This window comes from Ptychodera flava, chromosome 19 (genome assembly GCF_041260155.1).
Source record: "Ptychodera flava strain L36383 chromosome 19, AS_Pfla_20210202, whole genome shotgun sequence".
NCBI lineage: Eukaryota > Metazoa > Hemichordata > Enteropneusta > Ptychoderidae > Ptychodera > Ptychodera flava.
The window spans coordinates 10711046-10730876 of NC_091946.1; the positions used below are offsets into that span (position 1 = coordinate 10711046).

Genomic DNA, 19831 nt, shown 5'->3' on the forward strand with positions numbered 1-19831 from the left:
ATTAGGTAATTTGTTTCTGTAGTACTGAACTTTACACGGTGACCCCCTAATTTTTGTTCGTAATTTGGTAAGAGAGAATGGTTTAAAGTTTCATTGAGGAAAGTTTGAGAAAAAGTGTAAGTCTTTCAATTTCGAGGCGCGTTACTACCTTAAAACGTTATACATGTCAATCATCTATATTTAAGCATGCGCTCTTCAATATTTGAAAACCTATGCGAAATCTAAAATTAAATACATCAGACTATGTAGATTATAGAGATCGGGCATTCTGGTGGCGCTGGTGATCTCTGTGGGTATGGCTTTGAATGAACTTGTTGCTCCAGAAAGTAATACGTAAAGTATTGTGTGAATCGATGATCTTCGAAGGGTGTAGCTGTCACTTGCACGACATAGAATTAAAGAATAGTTTAAAACTGTTTTAAATCTATGTGGATACTGTCAGTATTTCAGACAGCACACGTAATATATGCCGTGAAATTAAAAGTTTCGTAAACATGCATATTAGCATTTGGAAACACTGGAGACAATTATTGTAGTATTATACCCGACAAAACAAAATTTCGATTTAATCTCTCTCCGGTTTAAGTCACTGAAGGGTTGTCATGTATGGTAAACATCCGCTGCTCCATAAATCTCATAAACCTTTTACAAAAATGCATAGCACTTCACTCCTCAAACATAAAATGATTAAATTTATGCTCAAACTGTCCTCAAGTAAACTTTCAACCATCCTCTTTCAAAATAAAAAAAAAAGAAAAAAGAAAGAAGAAAAAAGAAAGAAATCGGGAATCTCCGTGCAAAGTTTGGTATTATAGAAACAAATTACACAATACTTACTGATATTTGAATTTCAAAATGGCCGCCATCCCTGTGTTATGTCTATTGGGAAAAATATAGTGCCCTTTTCCTCAAAACTTATAGTGACAACTCCATTTTCTCCGTAAGCTTCAAAATGAGCCCTCACATGTGGTAGGCCAAAAGTAAGTTTGACAGTCCGATTATATGTCCCCGAAGCGAATTCTACCTTATGGTTTTATCTATTGCCTGTGATTCCCCCGTGTGTTCGACATCGTCGTAGTTATTATTGAGTCATTAAAATGCACCATAAAGATACGGAAGACGATATCACATTATTTATTCAGAAACCAGGTCAGAATATTAGTCGCCTATCCATTTTCACTAAATTGATAAACACAAACGAAAAAATCGATAGGGTGGAGGCATTTAGATCACCTATCAAGCGATACAGAACGGCGGGGCAGCGTTTGTCTCCAGGTAGAAGGTACCGGGAGTTGATGCCTGGGCGTGGTAACCCATGTAATTGCACAGCGGGGAACAAGAATTGCAGTTCGCCCAGTCCCAAACAGTGCACGGTCCGTTGGACGTGAACTTGCAGCTGCTGTTGATAGATTCTATGTAGAACTGATAGGCCCGGGAGTGGTCGCAACTGTCTTTAAAAAGAAACACGAAAGAAAGAGAAATGGTGTTAATTGTCTTTTTATTGGTAAAACCAATTCGAAAAATATGTAAAATACGGCAAGTTTTCAATCGGGTTCGAACCCACAACATACGGTATCAGTCGCCTAGCAGAGAGGCCACAGAGAGAACCACTCGGCTAAATCTCCACTCCCAAAAAAGAGTGAACAATTCGTAAACAATTCCTACAATAATGGGACGAGGCAGATAAAAAGTATTGGCATGTCTCTACCCTGTGGACACATGTATTATTGGCAATTAGATTTGCTCTTGGTTCGTGCTAGATCAGTAACACTGGAGAACACGGAGTTTTAGCAAAACCGTAATATAATACAAAATTACCAAAGAAGTTGTGCATTCCTGTTTATCTATTTTCAGCGGCATCTCAACCCACGCGGATTGCTATTAAATTAATCTTTACGGCCCTGATACGGCTTTTGCGGCCCGAGGTCGTACGGCGGAAGGGCCCGAGCGTGCGAGGGCCCGTACGCCGTACGACCAAGGGCCGCAAAAGCCGTATCAGGGCCGTAAAGGTTTTATCATATACCTTATGAAATGGTAAATATGTAGTTTACATAATATTCAACATTGTTTAGGAGATAAAAATGCGTGCGATATCAAAGATTCATCGCCATTTGTGTAAGTTTTTCAGAAATACGATGACCGCTTCCCGTCGCGGATTGACATACATAATGACGTCATTTGTTTACCTGCAGAATTCTAGAACGCGCAAAGCAACATCCGTACTGTGTACGTGACCAACAGAGACCAAGGCTGAAATCGAGGTGTATGGAGGACAAAAGCGTGTTGTCAGTTTCTGGTAATTTTTACTGAACAGGCACGCACTTAGTATACACAGGATTTCACTAGAATTTAGAAATAAAAGCCAATGTCACCTGCACGGCCCCACTGTCGCCACGCGCAACTACGATCTGAGGGAGCAGACGTTTTCCTAATCTCGCGCTGGCTTTGTGTACGAATGGAACGTTTGCAGATAGCAACGCGCGTAGTAACCAGAATCGAAATAGTTCAGAAATGCACGCGATTGCCCATATTTGGGCACCGGGCCGCGGCCGGGGCGTGATACGTAAAAAAAATGCACGGTTCTGAGGGCGCTTTCTCCCATAGCTTTACACAGGCACGTGAATGTAGGTATATGATAAGTATGGTTATTGTGTTCGAGGGCGCTAATTCGATGCACTTATGTAAAGTAGAACTTTGGTGATACTCACTGTCCTTAAACAAGTTGATAAATGAAAATATTTGGTTGCAAGAATTGCAAGATAAGACTGAAGCATTGCCGAAATTTTCACGTGTTGTCGTCAAGTGTGTTGTGTGAACAAAGGTTAAGGTAGCCCTACCAATCAAAAACGGTGTATAAAGGTATTGGTGAACCTGTTGCCATAGTAATACAGGCGACACGGCATAGCAGGGGCGAATTTGAATTGTGCCGAATGGTGTAAAGGGGTTGTCATGAAAACTTAGCCTACCTCCACCAGGTCCATCTTGACAACCGGGCTGGTCCTCCCCACCATTCGGATAGAAGTCAGCATGGCCGGACTAAAGCAATGAGAAATATGACAAATTTTATACATATATATATATCTGTACACATTCATACATCAATCCACCCAGACCAAGCCAACCAAACACATACATACATACATACATACATACATACATACATACATACATACATACATACATACATACATACATACATACATACATACATACATACATACATACATACATAAATACATACACGTATATTTTGCATAAAGTCGTGCTCTAGTAGAGTAATAGGTTTTCAGAGCCTGTCTTCGAGTCTATCACGAGCTGAGGTCGAGCTGAACCACGTGACTGCCCACAAATATAGAAATAACGGACGACGCGCTGACCATTAACGTTTATTTATGAGCAAGGGCGAGAGGAAAGCCAAAAATTAATGGGCGAGGCTTGCCGAGCCCGTTAATTTGGCTTTTCTCTCGCCCGCGCCCATAAATAAACGTTAATGGTCAGCGCGGAGTCTGTTATTTCCATTATATTATCAACGAACCCCGAAAAACTGTCAAAATTTACGGGCCCCAGAACCTGTCAGTGAGTAGTGCAAAAATTTTGCAAATCCGGAGATTTAAAAAAAAAAAGACGTCTAAACTTGGCCGACAAATGCTCCATTTTATTTTGTGGTTGATTATGAATTTTGTACAAATGACAATTTTCGTTTTAGCTGCAAAGTTACTATGTTTACGATATTATTCATATTCACGGACATGAAAACAAACCATTACTGTGTATTATATTACCATGCCCTGCCCGTCGCATTTTGATTGGTCGAGCTGAACCACGTAACTGACCACAAATACACAGTAATGGTTTGTTTACAGGCCCGTGAATATGAATAATAAGATTAGCAACTCAAAGTATCGTAACTTTAAAGCTCAAACGTAAATTATGATAATTCACAAAATAAAATGGAGCACTTGTAGGTCAAGTTGAGATACTTTTTTCTGAAAACATCTCCGCATTTGCCAATTTTTAACAGCGCGCGTGACAGTGCGTCGCGTATTGTTCAGTTTCTGGGGCCTATTTATCGTTCGCTCCTGAAATTTTCGGAAATTTTGACGGCTTTCTTAATTGGTTCGCTGATAATGTAATGGAAATAACAGACTCCGCTCTGACAATTAACGTTTATTTGTGGGCGCGGGCTTGAGGAAAGCAAAATTAACGGGCTCGGCAAGCCTCGCCCGTTAATTTTTGGCTTTACTCTCGCCCTTGCCCATAAATAAACGTTAATGGTCAGCGCGTCGCCCGTTATTTCTATATTTGTGGGCAGTCACGTGGTTCAGCTCGACCAATTAAAACGCGATGACAGGGCATGGTAATACAATGACATGTAAATCACGATGACACATATATGTCGCTGTTCGAATTTTCAAAACACCCATGAATCTACCACGTAGCCGCAGAAGTTTACCTCCATTCTGATTCCGAGTCCGGCAGGTCCAGTATTGCAATCTGTATGTAATACATCTACAAACTTGGCATCAGAAGGGTCCAATCGAACTTCTATGGGTCGATCTTCAAAGCTTGGACCAGCGGGATCAAGACCTTTATGATAGAAAGACAATGTCTATTACGTGGATAGTGAATGCGCGCGTTAATTCTATCGAAAGCAAGCAGTTTAATATCAAATGTATCTAAGGAAATGCAAGTTTTGAGAAGCTATGCAGATAAGTCCAAAATGTCAAACAAGAATTCTGAGTTGGTCTATAAGTGCCGACACGAAAACGAATTCTACAAGTCAAATTTGAACCAACCCATGACAACAAATGGTTTCACCCAAATTGATACTTGTATGTAAGCACCTGAAGCAAATATCAGACAATAAACTACCAATCTGACGATCGCGTGAATGCGTGAAACTCGACTAATAGGTACTAAACGTACTTGATGTCTTATATATATATATATATATATAATATATAATATATATAGATATATATATATAATGAAATCTATTACTTAAGTTTCATGCATCTTGCAATCCTCAGATAGATTGAAAGGATTACTAGCTCGATCATATATGTAAGAGTGTCGAGCTAGTAATCCGTTCACTCTATCTGAGGATTGCAAGATGCATGAAACTTAAGTAATAGATTTCAAATCCGTGGCATTATTAGGCCAACCGAATCTGAATGTCGAAATCGAAGAAGGAATTCTGAAATATCGTCATATTTCTTTCTGTGATTGTCGTTTTAGAGTTGGCATTTCCAACATCGGATTTTACATGTAACGCCGTGCATTACGCGGCCAGCTTATATATGATGATGTTATTAGAGAACGAAACGCGTATTAGCTCGAAATCCAGCACATATGCAATGTTCGCACGAAACAAGTGAGAAGATGTAAAGACCATCGCTTTGCAGTATGCTAGGAATAAATCGAATATCGAAATTTGGTGTAGAACAGGAAGTTAATTCGTTTGTCATTGTTTCATTTGTAAAGGCGGAGCCTCCTTTTTTAAAAAGGGCGCGAAGCCGTGGTTGTGTCGAGTCACTGTGTAACTGGACACCAAATAGGCAACACGCCGACACACGCTCCAGAAACTGCCACTTTTTAGTTTTTTCCGGCCGCAACAGGGCAGAAAACTGCCAAGCAGTCAGCGCGAAGCTGCTGCCGATCGAACTCTGTGGTAATATTCAAATTCTAACGCGACTGGAAGATGATTTTTAGGAAATTCGAGCGTTGGTGTTGGGGAATCAATGACCATTGCCGATTTGAACGGACTGTCAATCAAACGCTAACCTTGTATAAACTCTGTTTGCAGGATTAGCAAAAGAAGCCAAAAGGTTGAGATCAGTGTGTGTAATTAATGATATAGAAATCAAACATCATAATGGCCAAGTGTTTGACTGGGAGGAGAACTCCACTAATGCGAGAACCTCGGATTGAAAATTGCGGCTGTAATGTTGACATTGACCTGGCGTCGCAAGTCGGACGGCTATGCCAAACATAATAAGTTTCAATTTAAATGAAAGTTTCGGTTAGGCATATTTAATTACAAACGAGTTACTATGCTTTGTTTCCGAAACAGACGGCACATGGTCACCATGCTCCCCCCCAAATCCCAATAGAGCTGTTATTGAGTTGCGTTTTCCAGAGTGGACAAAGTTTCAGGGTATAACTACTTTTCGGCTAGATGCGTTCCTTATTCAGAATAAAATAATTGATGGGGGTTTAAAAACACGTAATTAATTTGCAGTTCTTTACAGCTCGATATCTTTTCATACTTTCCTTTTTTTCACTTTTCCCGGGATCAACTTGAAGAAGTGACTTTATGTAACTATCATCGACTGACAGCCGTTCTAGATCCATCGCTGTCCTTGTGCCAGACTTTCAGATCAGCCTCAGGCTGGGTTAACAGCGGCTCAGCATAGACACCAACTTTCGGGTTTTATCAGAAAGTATCACAAGGGCAGGAAGGAGCGCGCTTTTTACATGTAGACACCAGCTATTGAGGAAACCGTTGACAGTATAGGCGCGGATGGATGTTTTGTCTGAAATGTATCAGTCTCAGTGAGACTGGATATCAATCCGTGGCATTATTAGGCCAACCGAATTTGAATGTCGAAATCGAAGAAGGAATTCTGAAATATCATAATATTTCTTTCTGCGATTGTCGTTTTAGAGTTGGCATTTCCAACATCGGATTTTTACATGTAACGCCGTGCATTACGCGGCCAGCTTATATATGATGATGATATTAGAGAACGAAACGCGTATTAGCTCGAAATAGCACATATGCAATGTTCGCACGAAACAAGTGAGAAGATGTAAAGACCATCGCTTTGCAATATGCTAGGAATAAATCGAATATCGAAATTTGGTGTAGAACAGGAAGTTAATTCGTTTGTCAATGTTTCATTTGTAAAGGCGGGGCCTCCTTTTAAAAGGGCGCGAAGCCGTGGTTGCGTTCACTGTGTAAGTGGACACCAAATAGGCAACACGCGGGGCACACGCTCCAGAAACTGCCACTTTTTAGTTTTTTCCGGCCGCAACAGGGCAGAAAACTGCCAAGCAGTCAGCGCGAAGCTGCTGCCGATCGAACTCTGTGGTTATATTCAAATTCTAACGCGACTGGAAGATGATTTTTAGGAAATTCGAGCGTTGGTGTTGGGGAATCAATGACCATTGGCGATTTGAACGGACTGTCAATCAAACGCTAACCTTGTATAAACTCTGTTTGCAGGATTAGCAAACGAAGCCAAAAGGTTGAGATCAGTTTGTGTAATTAATGGTATAGAAATCAAACATCATACTGGCCAAGTGTTTGACTGGGAGGAGAACTCCACTAATGCGAGAACCTGGGATTGAAAATTGCGGCTTTAATGTTGACCTTGACCTGGCGTCGCAAGTCGGACGGCTATGCCAAACATAATAAGTTTTACATTAAATGAAAGTTTCAGTCACATATTTACGAGTTACTCTGCGTTTGTTTCCGAAACAGACGGCACGTGGTCACCATGCCCCCCCCCACCCCCATCCCAATAGAGCTGTTATTGAGTTGCGTTTGCCAGAGTGGACAAAGTTTCAGGGTACCTACTTTTCGGCTAGATGCGTTCCTTATTCAGAATAAAATAATTGATGGGGGTTATAAACACGTAATTAATTTGCAGTTCTCTACAGCTCGATATCTTTTCTTACTTTCTTTTTTCATTTTCCCCGGGATCAACTTGAAGAAGCGCCTTTATGTAACTATCATCGACTGACAGCCGTTCTAGATCCATAGCTGTCCTTGTGCCAGACTTTCAGATCAGCCTCAGGCTGAGTTAACAGCGGCTCAGCATAGACACTAACTTTGCAGTTTTATCAGAAGTATCACAAGGGCAGGAAGGAGCGCGCTTTTTACATGTAGACACCAGCTATTGAGGAAACCGTCGACAGTATAGGCACGGATGGATGTTTTGTCTAAAATGTATCAGTCTCAGTGAGACGGGATTATCACTAAAAATGTAACATTGTCGGGTCCAAACCAATATCGAAAATCGCATATCCGAAATAAGGGGCAGTGTATCAAATTGCAATATTCGATTTTGTTTCACGCATAAGACAGAACACGTCGCACAAGAGCAACTACTTCATGCGCAATATTGCTAGTCAACACTCGTAAATATCAATTTAAAGCCGATTCCACACAAATGTTTTTCTCTTTCAAACTAGAAAGATGCCTGGCCGCCAAATGTATCGCGCACCTCGCGCAATTTAAATTTTCGAATTCGTTCACAAAATCGCAGCGGTTAATGTAAAATTAGCTTGTAAACGTCATTTCCTTGGGTCTGAAATCTGTGACAAAATGCAATTTAGACATAATTTATCATGTCTTTCTCTGATTTCCACATCGAAATATGGTTGGCCTAATAATGCCACGGATTATAATCCGTGGCACTTTGCGGCCACTCCATTTCCTAATTTAGGTATTCCATTAGAAAATAGAAATTAGGCTAATAATCAATTTTTAAACGTTTCTTCACGTTGATGAAGCGCATTTTGGTCCTTTTCGAAATGAACAAGTTTTCAACAGTGGTGAAATTATGAGAAATTGGTAAAAACCCTTGTGAGGATGGTACTTTGCGGCCAATCAGTATTTCATTTGTAAACGTCATCGTAAATGCTAGTTATCTTAGAAACGTGCCTATTTTCATTTATGTTAGGTAACTCTGTGCAGTGCGGTGTTCACCTTTCAAAACTGCAAGTGGGAATTGGCGACTGCAACCTAATTTCCAATTTGCCATTTTCCGATTTCCTATTTGAGTTTGGGTGTGGTCTATGCTAAGGAGAGGCGGAGCATGAGATGAGTTATCATGGCATCTAAATTGATACATGTTAGCTGTGGAAATGCAGCTATCTGTTGGTGGGGTAGCGTGCGTCACTATGCGGGTCATACCCCGCCATGGCGTGGTTGACTTTTTTATGACCCGCATAGCGACAGCTCTATCCCGTCGACAGCTAGATACATGTCTAAGCATTCCCGTGAATATTACGATTAGTCTAAACATAATTCAGTTTGCTGCCTAATTATGAATCAGCCTGTTCTTGTACGTTTTTGGAAGTAGAAAGGATTGTCAATCCTTTCAGACATGATTTAATTATTCATTTTCTCCACCGATTTAGCATTGCATGCCCATACAACTACTCCGGTGGCAAAATTAGATTGTATCCAGCCACAGGAAGTTGTCCGATCCAGAAATATCATGCCGATCAAGATAGTCAACATCGAGACAATTAAGTTGTTCAACCTCAGTTCAACGTTCAACCGCTGGTTTTCGAAATTGAGTTGCCAACACAGAGCTGTGATCATCTGCTGAGCGGTAACATCAGCCGACCACCAAAAAATCTAAGCTAACTCTACTAAAGTTCATGAAGTTGGAACATTGTCTGGCGGGAGGTCAGACTTAGAGTCAAAACAATGACACGACCACCAGATCAAAACACTCCACGCTTGCTGATATGCACGCATTCTCATGTTACCTTGTTAAATAAAACATAATTCTCCGACGAAGACGTCGCATTACAATTTAATTTACATGTTATCTATGTACAGTGTCTCAGAGCGGTTGATTCCACAGGCTCTTGATTCAATGCAGGCGAACCGCCAGCCGTCACTGATACAATTATAGCATCTGTGATGGCTGGCGGTTGGCCTGCACTAGAGACTGTGGCTGATTCGCTTATACCTCTGCATGGCAGGGCTGTGTGTAACCGGCTTTATATGTGGTGGGAGGCCGTATAAAGCCGGTAACACACAGCCCTGCCATGCAGAGCTAATTCGCTTATAACTTTCACTTTTGACCATGCTCGCCACAGGCACCGCCGTAGTTGACAGCACTTTTCAACTACGTCGGCGCCTGTAATGCTTGCGGCGCGCACACACCACTGAGCTATGTAATTTTGGTATGGGACAGGTCTAGCCAAGGAAAGATAAGTAGCAAAAAATTTAACCATGGAGCTAGAAACGGACAAGCTCCATGGTTTAACAAAACATTCAACGCGCAGAGTATGTCACAAACTTTTGTGATTTGTTGGGTATCCCTCTGTACAAACGCCGTGAAATTCGCTGCACTGCTGATGACCCCAGAGCCATTCATCATGTTGCTACCTACTATTTGGTTGGAGGGAGAAAGCACATTTGACAGCGACCGAAAATTCAATTCAGTTAAAAAACATTGACAAAGAAAAGTATAACTTTGTTGAAATATCTAAGTGATATGTCAATCGCTGTTTGGTTCAATCTGATTGGCTGTTTTGAGATGTCCATCATTTACGTCAGGGGAATTCAATAGACCACGCCTAAACTCAAATAGAAATTAGGATTTTGGATTAAATTTGCAGTTTGCTTTTCAACATGGCATATGGCCATTCGGACATTGATAAAGTGAAATACGATTTGACAAACGACTTTTGGAAAGTTAAAAGGAAATAAATAGGTATTAGTTAAAACAGAATTTTGAAAAACATAGGATTTTCAATTATCGAATGAAGCTTTCCAAGCAAAATTCTGATTGGCCACAATGTACCATCCTGACAAGGCTTTTTACTTATTTCTCACTCTCTAACTTTTGGCAAAATCTAACATATTTAGAAAAGGGCCAAATGCGCTTCATCTGCTCGCCTAAAATATTTGAAATTTGATAATTACCCTTCATTCTAATTTTTAATTGAATACCTCAATTAGAAAATGGAGTGGCCGCAAAGTGCCACGGATTGATTATTATCACTAAAATGTAACATTGTTTGGTCCACACCAATATCGAAAATCGCATATCCGAAATAAGGGGCAGTGTATCAAATTGCAATATTCGATTTTGTTTCACGCATAAGACAGACCACGTCGCTCAAGAGCAACTACTTCATGCGCAATATTGCTAGTCAACACTCGTAAACATCAATTTAAAGCCGATTCCACACAAATGTTTTTCTCTTTCAAAACTAGAAAGATGCCTGGCCGCCAAATGTATCGCGCACCTCGCGCAATTTAAATTTTCGAATTCGTTCACAAAATCGCAGCGGTTTATGTAAAATTAGCTTGTAAACGTCATTTCCTTGGGTCTGAAATCTGTGACAAAATGCAATTTAGACATAATTTATCATGTCTTTCTCTGATTTCCACATCGTAATATGGTTGGCCTAATAATGCCACGGATTATTTCATCACTTTGTACTTGAAGTAATTTGTTTATTCATAACGCTCTGCTTTTTGCATTGAGCACTGTAATTTCCCTCGAGGACATCTGTATACTTCGATATATATATATATATATATATATATATATATATATATATATATATATATACGCATGCAAGCATGCATACATGCATACAATAAAAATAGTTCAAGTACAAAATAATATTATCTGTTACGCAGGTTTCATGGTTTCATGCATTGCATTTTGCAATGTTCAGACAGATCTTCAAAACCTATTCGTAACCTACATGTAACAGTATCATTTCCTTCTTCTCCGTTTCCTAAAGTATGTCGCGATACGAACGAATAAAGATATCAAGATCCTGACAAAAATTCAGTTGTCAATCACAGCATTGGACATCAGAGCACGTACTAGTTTTGTGCCGTTGGCGATTTTGCAGGTTGGCCATTTCAAGATGATGTGGCAGTAGAACAAGAAAATGTTTTTCTCAAGCAAACGTTTTTAAAGAAACAAATTCTTGAAACACCCCCAAAGTTACAATGTTATGGAGATGAAAAATAGCAAAAAAAAAAATTCTGTACAAAAGAGAAATTTTTAGTTAAAACGTCAATCTGTTTCAGTTTTATCATTGAGGTCGAGAGATCCACCTGTTTCAGTTTTATCATTGAGGTCGAGAGATCCAACTTGCAAAATGAAGAGAATAAAATCGGGAATGTTAACAGGCGTAATTCTGAAAAGCAGCAAGAAACTATGGCATAATTGTTCAGAACTGTGTAGTGTTTACTCTGTCATCCTACAGCAAGTTTCTGCTTACATTTAATATTCATCTTCATTACCATTTTTAAAAGAATACGAAATAATAATTATGAGGGTGTCGCCTGTTTCATTTCGATTATCTAAATATGAAATGTCTGGTCCTCTTTTCACTCAGTAAAGCAATTTGACAGCTGTAGGAAAATAAGCGCGAAATCAATCATAGAGTAGGTGTTTAGATATTCATGAGAGGAAGACATTCGGGTATTGACAAGCGATGTGCCATATTAAAAAACTGCACGAAAATAAAATTTGTCTTAAAAATTACACATTTCGGAAGTTTTTAAAACATCATACGATAAAATATGGATATCCATTAAAATCGTCAATGAAATATTCATCAATATTCATCATGAATAATCGAAGTGCTGTTGGCTTCATAATCGTCACTTACCGGTAATGCGACCAATCGTAGGCATTCTTTCTCCGGCATGACCGCTGCAATGGGCGCCAAGACTGTGACCAATCAGATGCACTCTATCATGGTGATATTCGCCATACTGAGCGTTCAGAAACTTGACAAGTGCATCGATTTCAGCTCCCACTATCTGCGTGTTCGAAACGGATCGTCCGTATATGGCTGACGCGCCACCTTCCCAATCTACAGCGATAACATTCAGATCTTCAGCCTGTGTGATGTTGAATAGAAATATTTAACATATTATACTTTCACCAACAGGTCTGAGGGTGATAAGTGTAGTTGTGTATACAAATCTGAATAACTCATCTCTAAACAGCTCATTTAAGGTAGAATGGGCCCAGGGGACATATATTCGGACTCTCAAATTTTAAAAAAAAATTTCTTGTTCACCACTTCTTGGGGTTTATTTTGTAGCTTATGAATACAGTTTTCGCCGGCTAATTTTCTCGAAAATCGAAAATTTAATTTCCCCCACAGAGATGATACTGAGAGAATGGCCGTTTTGAAGTTCAATGTCGGTAAATGTGAGTTAATTTGTTTCCATGGTAACAAATTTTGCTCTTTGACCCCTGACTTCGATTTTGAAATGGACTGGAACGAACATTTCGATTCAAAATTACCTTCTGGACTTTTTTTTGCATTACTAACAACACGCAAAATATTGTTCATAGAAGGAAATGAAATTTCTGTACTTCGATGTTACGCATTTGTCAAAGAAAATGTGAAGTGACGAAGGAGAATATCTTAATTGATTTGACACTCATCAACGCAATTTACGCTTGTCTACAATATTTCTAAAGAAAGTAACATTTTTCATGTAAGTATCGAAAGCTATGAAACTGATCTCAAAACTTTACTAGTTATGATCGCGCCAATTGCAATGGAAAATACAGTCGATCAATAAGGAGAGTGCTAGGGTATACCATCGCCTCATTAGACTTCAAATAACTTTAATCTTTTCATTTTTATCGTATGACGAGTTATTATCCTAACCTCGTTCTCGTTCGGAATGACTTATGAATTTAAAACATGGGTAAAGGAATACTCAAAATGATCTTCCTGTAAGTTGAACTTAAAATAATTCGATTGCACAGAAGTGTTGCATATACTAGAGCCTAAACTTCAAGATAAATGTGGTCGACAGAGAAGCAAATTAAAATTTAGCTTGTGTGAAAAATCACTTAAACAAAACAGTATAAACAATGGACATGTTTGCATTTCCAAATTCGACCGTTTACTCACGGAATCCAAAAACTCATTTTTCATATCAATAACCCATTGGTTGTTCCAGCTTCCGGTCCATCCATGGGTCAGAAATTTCGTGTCCTTGTTCTTGTCAAAGTTGGAGTCGTGCAGACTCTGGGGGTCATTCCTGTCAATGACTTGAAGTTGGTCTCTGTTCAGCTTGGTGTACAGCCCGAAGCGGGTGTTGACAGTTGCTGGGTCTTGGGGCAGGAACATGGAGTTGTCGTACGGATAAACGTTGGTGAAACAGCCAAGGTCACCGTAGCATACTTCATCAGCGCTGACTGCCCGAGAAAAATCAAGATGTCATTTGAAATAGAAATTAAACGAAATGTAACTGTAAATGAGTCCAAATTGCGATACTATTAGGCTTATACAAAGCTTTGGCAGTATTTTTCGACTGACCCGTTCAGAACTATATTTTTGGTGTAAGATAGGCTTTCGTTGCGGCACTTTTTTGAAACGAATGTCCCACAGCATCCCGTAGATAACAAAATATCACATGATTGGAAAATCAGCAAACATTCAACGATGTGATATCACTTGCACAGGCGAACTCGTGTCAGACGAAACCACCAAAAGCTAAAGAAAACACCAATTCAGATAAGACTTTTGTTTTTATGGACAATGTCACGACTTTATGGGCACAGATATGTCAACACAACTGGAAAATATCAACCATCTGGTGCAAACTATTCAAGTAAGCTTTTACATACCTTCCTTAAGAAGACCAACAACGACAAACACCGTTATCGTTAGCAGCTTCATGTTAGTGATGGGCTGTTGAAAGGGAAAGGCTGTTGAAATGATATGGGTTCAGTAAATGCCATAACTGTCATACAGCAATCCATCATGGCGAACTTCATATATACAATTTCTATAACATTTGCTCCGTTTCCTTCAAAATGCTAGAAACCGGGCGCTGGATCTTCTTAAATGAATTTCAACAAATTAAAATCTATCAACCGAAATACAAATGTCTGCAAGTTTGGAAATATTACTACCGACGCCGTACAGTTTTAAAGTTGTCAAGTTGTGTAGTAAATACTTCATTTTCGGATGAATCATTGTTGACATTGTGACGAAAATTGATGAAGGCAATTTGGCCAAAAAACATTAATAGTGCTGTTTCTCATCCGAAGTCTTTTACAAAAATAATGCAACGACGTGGTGGTTTTGTTTATTTACGTTCTTCCCTCTTGAGCTCTGAAGATCCAACTACCAACATTAAAAACCCAAATCAGGAATATTTACATTTGATGATAATCCTAATCTCTTTCATAATGATGATGATTTCACTGTTCAGAATTGTACATCCGATCGTGTGCGTGAGATCTTACAGACATTAAATGCCACATTTTCTGACGTACGTAACAAACTTTCCTTTTCCCAGACAAGTTTGCCAAATGAACATTCAAAAAAGGATGACGTGGCTAGTAAAGATCGAGAAACAAAACTTGCTTTTCGGCCTGACACACTTCATGTATAATTTGAAACTTACTTACCATTAACCTGTGCACACGATTATACCTGGTCTTTACACTTCTTTGATTTAGGATCATAAAAGTCCGCTATATATATACCCTGGCGACATGTATCGTGACAGTGCGCATGTCTGTGTCGGAATAACATGAGAAATGACATGTGCTGTAATGAGACCTTTATTGCCCCGACCCGATAGGGACGATTGCAGCTAGGCATGAAATGTCGATCTGTGGCTTCTGTCAAGGTCACATAGGTGAGTGTACCCTGTCAAATAGTACAGTTACCTTATACCTTATGGCATGCAACTAAGCATGCTGTGCAAACTAAATGATGATCTTCCATCAACTGTCATCTCTGACAGGAACATTCTGATCGAGATTTAGAGTCTCATTCACTCCTGATGAAGCTGAAACGATTTCACAAATACCAAACGGTATTAGTGTTGCATACATGTGGGCACCTTGTGGTCAAGTGGGTGCATGCTGTAGCCAAAACTTTAGAGGTGCGTTGTGCATCACAGATAGTCAATATCTTCGGTAATGTAAATTATCCTATGGAATCTCAGTAAGTACATTCTGTCTACCTGATATAGCATTCCGCGGCAGGTCATGTCCTTACAGAAGCCCATAAATGCGTGACCCGTATACTCTGGATTGAACTGTAACCGACTTCGTAGGGAAAATGTAGTTCATCATATTTAATCAGCAGTCGGACGGTTGCATTTTTAAACCAGCAACCTGTCACTTGTTGTATTACTTTCATATTTTTCTATCAAGTTCTGAATGTACTCAGCGGAGTATGTTTATTCAAGTTATATTAACTGAAGAACTGATGCATCGGTAAGTTTGAAAAAGGCAAATAATAAAAGGATGCTCAACTCAAATATGGCCACGTTGATGGTAGTTTGCAAATTGGTGTTTCAAATACAGTTATTGTGGACAATCCATCGTCTTTTTTGCTTGAAGACTGACTCTCGGTGAAAATAAGTTTGATAGAAATGTATGTACACGATATTGTTGAGGTCATTGAAACGTTACAGTTTATGCGTGTTGTGTCGGCGTTTGTTGTGTTTTGTTTTTTGTGTTGGATTGTGTTTGTGGGTTGTGTTGTGTTAGGTGTGATTTTGTTGAGTTGGCTTGTGTTGTGTTGGATTGTGTAGTGTTGATTTGTGCTATCTGGCGTCGTGTTGTGTTGGGTTGTACTGAGTTGCGTTCTTGTTTAGTTTTGTGTAGTGTTGTTTTCTATTGATTTGTATTTGGTTGTTAAGTGTTGTGTAGGGCTGTGTTGGCTTGTTTCGTGTTGTGTTGTGTTGTGTTGTGTTGTGTTGTGTAGTGTTGTGTTGTGTTGTGTTGTGTTGTGTAGTGTTGTGTTGGTTGGGGTTTGGTTAGGTTGTGTTGTGTTGTGTTCTGTTGTGTTATGTTGTGCTGTGCTGTGATGTGATGTGATCGGTGTGTTGTACTGTGCTGTACTGTTTTATGTTGAGGTGTGCTGTGTCGGGTTGGGTTGAATTGTTAATTCCAAGCGTCTATGATTATAAGTTGACATCGCTACAAGGCCTGACAAGGGTACTAGATAGGACCGGGCTAAGGCAAGTCAAACGGTCCTCGTAGTTTTAATCCATGCAAGTATACAGTGTCGGCTTTGGTGATGCAGAATATTTTGGTGGTTAAAAAGACATTTGCACGCATGATAAAAAAAACCCGAATTCAGAAAGTGTAAAATTACACACTTGAATTGAATTGAATATCTTATCTTCTGAATCTGTTATGCAAGTCAAGTCAACAGACAACCCTTTATTTATGATACTTTATATCTTACCTGGTCGGAACCTGATACTTTTTATCTTCCTTAGTCGGAACCTGCTTCGCATAGGGTAGACAAGCAAGTCAATTTTCCCTGGCTATATATTCTACAATTTATTTTTTGATCATTAGCTTTACGTAAGAGACAAGAAGGCATTTGTTTCTGTCCCATTGTGTTGAATTTATCGACCGTTCATACAATGAGTAGCAATAATGAAACATGCGATGTGTAAATGTATCTATCTTTACTGAAATTGCAACAAAAGAATTAACATTATGGCTTTAGTAATTGTACACTTAGAGGTTAGCAATTAGAACTCCGCAAGGTGGTAAGGACGATGACGTCATATTTTTTTTTCTCTGGGAAACTTAAATAATACGAATCAGTCACGCTGTTTCGCACAGCTGTAGATTTTGAAATTTCAACAAGGAAATCAGATTCCTGTCAGATGACTCTGACAAATATATTATAAGCTTTCAAACCGAATATATCGAGTACCCTGTGTTGGTGGGTTTCTTGCGATTGTAGGAACTTATAAGATGAGTGAACTGAAAGTGGTGTTTCGACATCAAGTCAAATAATGGGTAGGCCTAAATTGCATAGTTACTTTAAGGTAGAATGCGCCTCGGTGTAGATATTTGGACTCTCAAACCTTTAATAACAGTCTTTTGGTCTACTACTTGTGGGGGGGGGGGTCACTTTGAAGCTAAATCACATAAATCACATTTTACAATGTCATGCTCAATTTGTGGAAATCGGGAATTTTATTTTCCATAAACAGATAACACAGGAATAGTGTTCATTTTTATTTTTTTAATATTGTTAAATATTGGATAATGTATTACTCTGGTACCACCAACATTTGCAAGGTGATCTCCGATTTCAATTCTTGATAAAAACAAAAGGTTGAAAATTTGCTTGTAATGAGGAAAGTTTTAGCAAAAGTTTCATTCTTTCGTTTCATTCTTTCAACTAACTTACCATTCATCTGTGCATATGATTATACCTGGTCTTTACACTTCTTTGATTGAGGATCATAAAAGTCTGTTATATGTACCCTGGCGACATGTATCGTGACAGTGCGCATGTCTGTGTCGGAATAACATGAGAAATGACATGTGCTGTAATGAGACCTTTATTGCCCCGACCCGATAGGGACGATTGCAGCTAGGCATGAAATGTCGATCTGTGGCTTCTGTCAAGGACAAATCGGAGCCGACGGAGTACATCTTGTTAAAAAGTGCAATTACCTTATACATTATGGCATGCAAGTAAGCATGCTGTGCAAACTAAATGACGATCTTCCATCAACTGTCATCTCTGACAAGAACATTTTGATTTGAGAATTAGAGTCTCATTCACTCCTGAAGAAGCTATAGGAACGATTTTACTAATATTCAACGATATTAGTGTTGCATACATGTAGGCAATCACCTTGCTGTCAAATGGGTGTATTCTTTAGCCCAGACTTGAGGATGTGTAGTGCGTCACATATAGTCAATATCTTCAGTAAATAAAATTTATATTTGGGAATCTCAACATATACAGTCTGTTAGGGGAACGTTTATAGCGTTCAGAGGCTAATCATATCCTTACATAAGCCCATTAATGTGTGGATATAAAGGAAAGTGAGGGCAACTTCACACATCGTTTTCTACTTTTGTTAGTGATGCGGTATATTGAATCGATGAATGTGGTTTTATGATATGGAGAAACATAGCGAGACACCGGTGAATCGATGGTGCTTTGACCCATGTCATGTGATATTGGTCCCCGGGAAAATCGGTTATATGTCAGAGTGATTCGTTTTAATGGTGTTTCGGAACCAAGGTGCGGTTCCTTTATCAGTCGCTCGAATCGTTTTTCCCCCTCATGTTAGTTTGATAGTAGCGATTGTTCATCAAAGAGAGATGCTAGTATGGTTATGTTGTGGTCTGAAATTTGAGTGCTTTGTTAGTCAGACTTTTCGTGTTCATTTCTGTCCTCGTGTTGGTTTTTGCTTGAACAAGGATGTCTTTTATGTTTTATTCCTTTTATATGCTATGATAGGTTTATCTGGAGAAACTTCGGTCGGTGTTTGGTCGGCCTCTATCATTCCCAGTTATTTTTAACATTGTTTGATTAGGCAGGTCTGAATGGAAGGACTGACTCAAGGTCGTTTTGCGTACCAGTTTTGTTGTGACGTCATTCCTCTTATCTTTATCGGTGAGGTATAGCTGACGCTTTGTTAGGTTAAATTACTTGTCTGATACGAGATTTTTCTGTTTTATAATCTCCTTGTTGAGGTTTCGTGTACTCTGTATTGAACTGGTGACCATCTCGTAGGGGAAATGTAGGTCATCATATTTAATCAGCAGTCGGACGGTTGTATATTTAAACCTGCGACCTTTAACTTTCCGTCTTTTTTTGTCAATTTCTGAATTTACTCACCGGGATATGTTTATTCAAGTTATTACTAACTGAAAAACTGACGCATGGGTAAGTTTGAAAAGGCAAATAATAAAAGGATGCTCCACTCAAATATGGCCACGTCGATGATAGTTCGCAAAATGAGTCACAAACAGGACATACAGTATGTACGTCGGAATTCTTCCAATTAAAACATTTTGCCATCAATTGGATCAAATGGTATTGTAAAATCTCCAAGTAGATGTCTTATTCTTCGGTATCTCTCAATATATTGCACAGGTATACATATTATACATACCCCCACCCCACCCCATCCCCCTAAACAGCCAACATATGTTAGGGACCGTTCAGTTTTTACGGTCGGGGGGGGCGGCAACATCTTGTCGCCGGTTTTCATAGAAATAAAAACCCCCTGCATTTTTTGTGAAAAAAAGATGACCCCCTTTGTCAGACGAAAAAATTTGATGACCCC

The 19831-nt window shown here is 39.3% G+C and overlaps 1 protein-coding gene across 2 annotated transcripts; it reads right to left on the bottom strand.

Moving 5' to 3' along the window:
- Window positions 1–1111: 1111 nt before the first annotated feature.
- LOC139118541 (pancreatic lipase-related protein 2-like) lies at window positions 1112–15317 on the bottom strand. Of its 2 annotated transcripts, none has more exons than XM_070681890.1 (7): window positions 15168–15317; window positions 14379–14442; window positions 13660–13946; window positions 12391–12625; window positions 4454–4587; window positions 2967–3036; window positions 1112–1451 (listed from the first exon to the last, which is right to left on the bottom strand). In XM_070681890.1, the coding sequence occupies exons 1-7, from the start codon at window positions 15222–15224 to the stop codon at window positions 1237–1239; spliced, it is 1062 nt and encodes a 353-aa protein (XP_070537991.1). In that variant the 5' UTR covers window positions 15225–15317; the 3' UTR covers window positions 1112–1236. The 2 variants fall into 2 exon arrangements, with proteins under 2 accessions (XP_070537991.1, XP_070537992.1); XM_070681891.1 differs by having other exon boundaries at window positions 14379–14459; window positions 15168–15199.
- Window positions 15318–19831: the final 4514 nt, after the last annotated feature.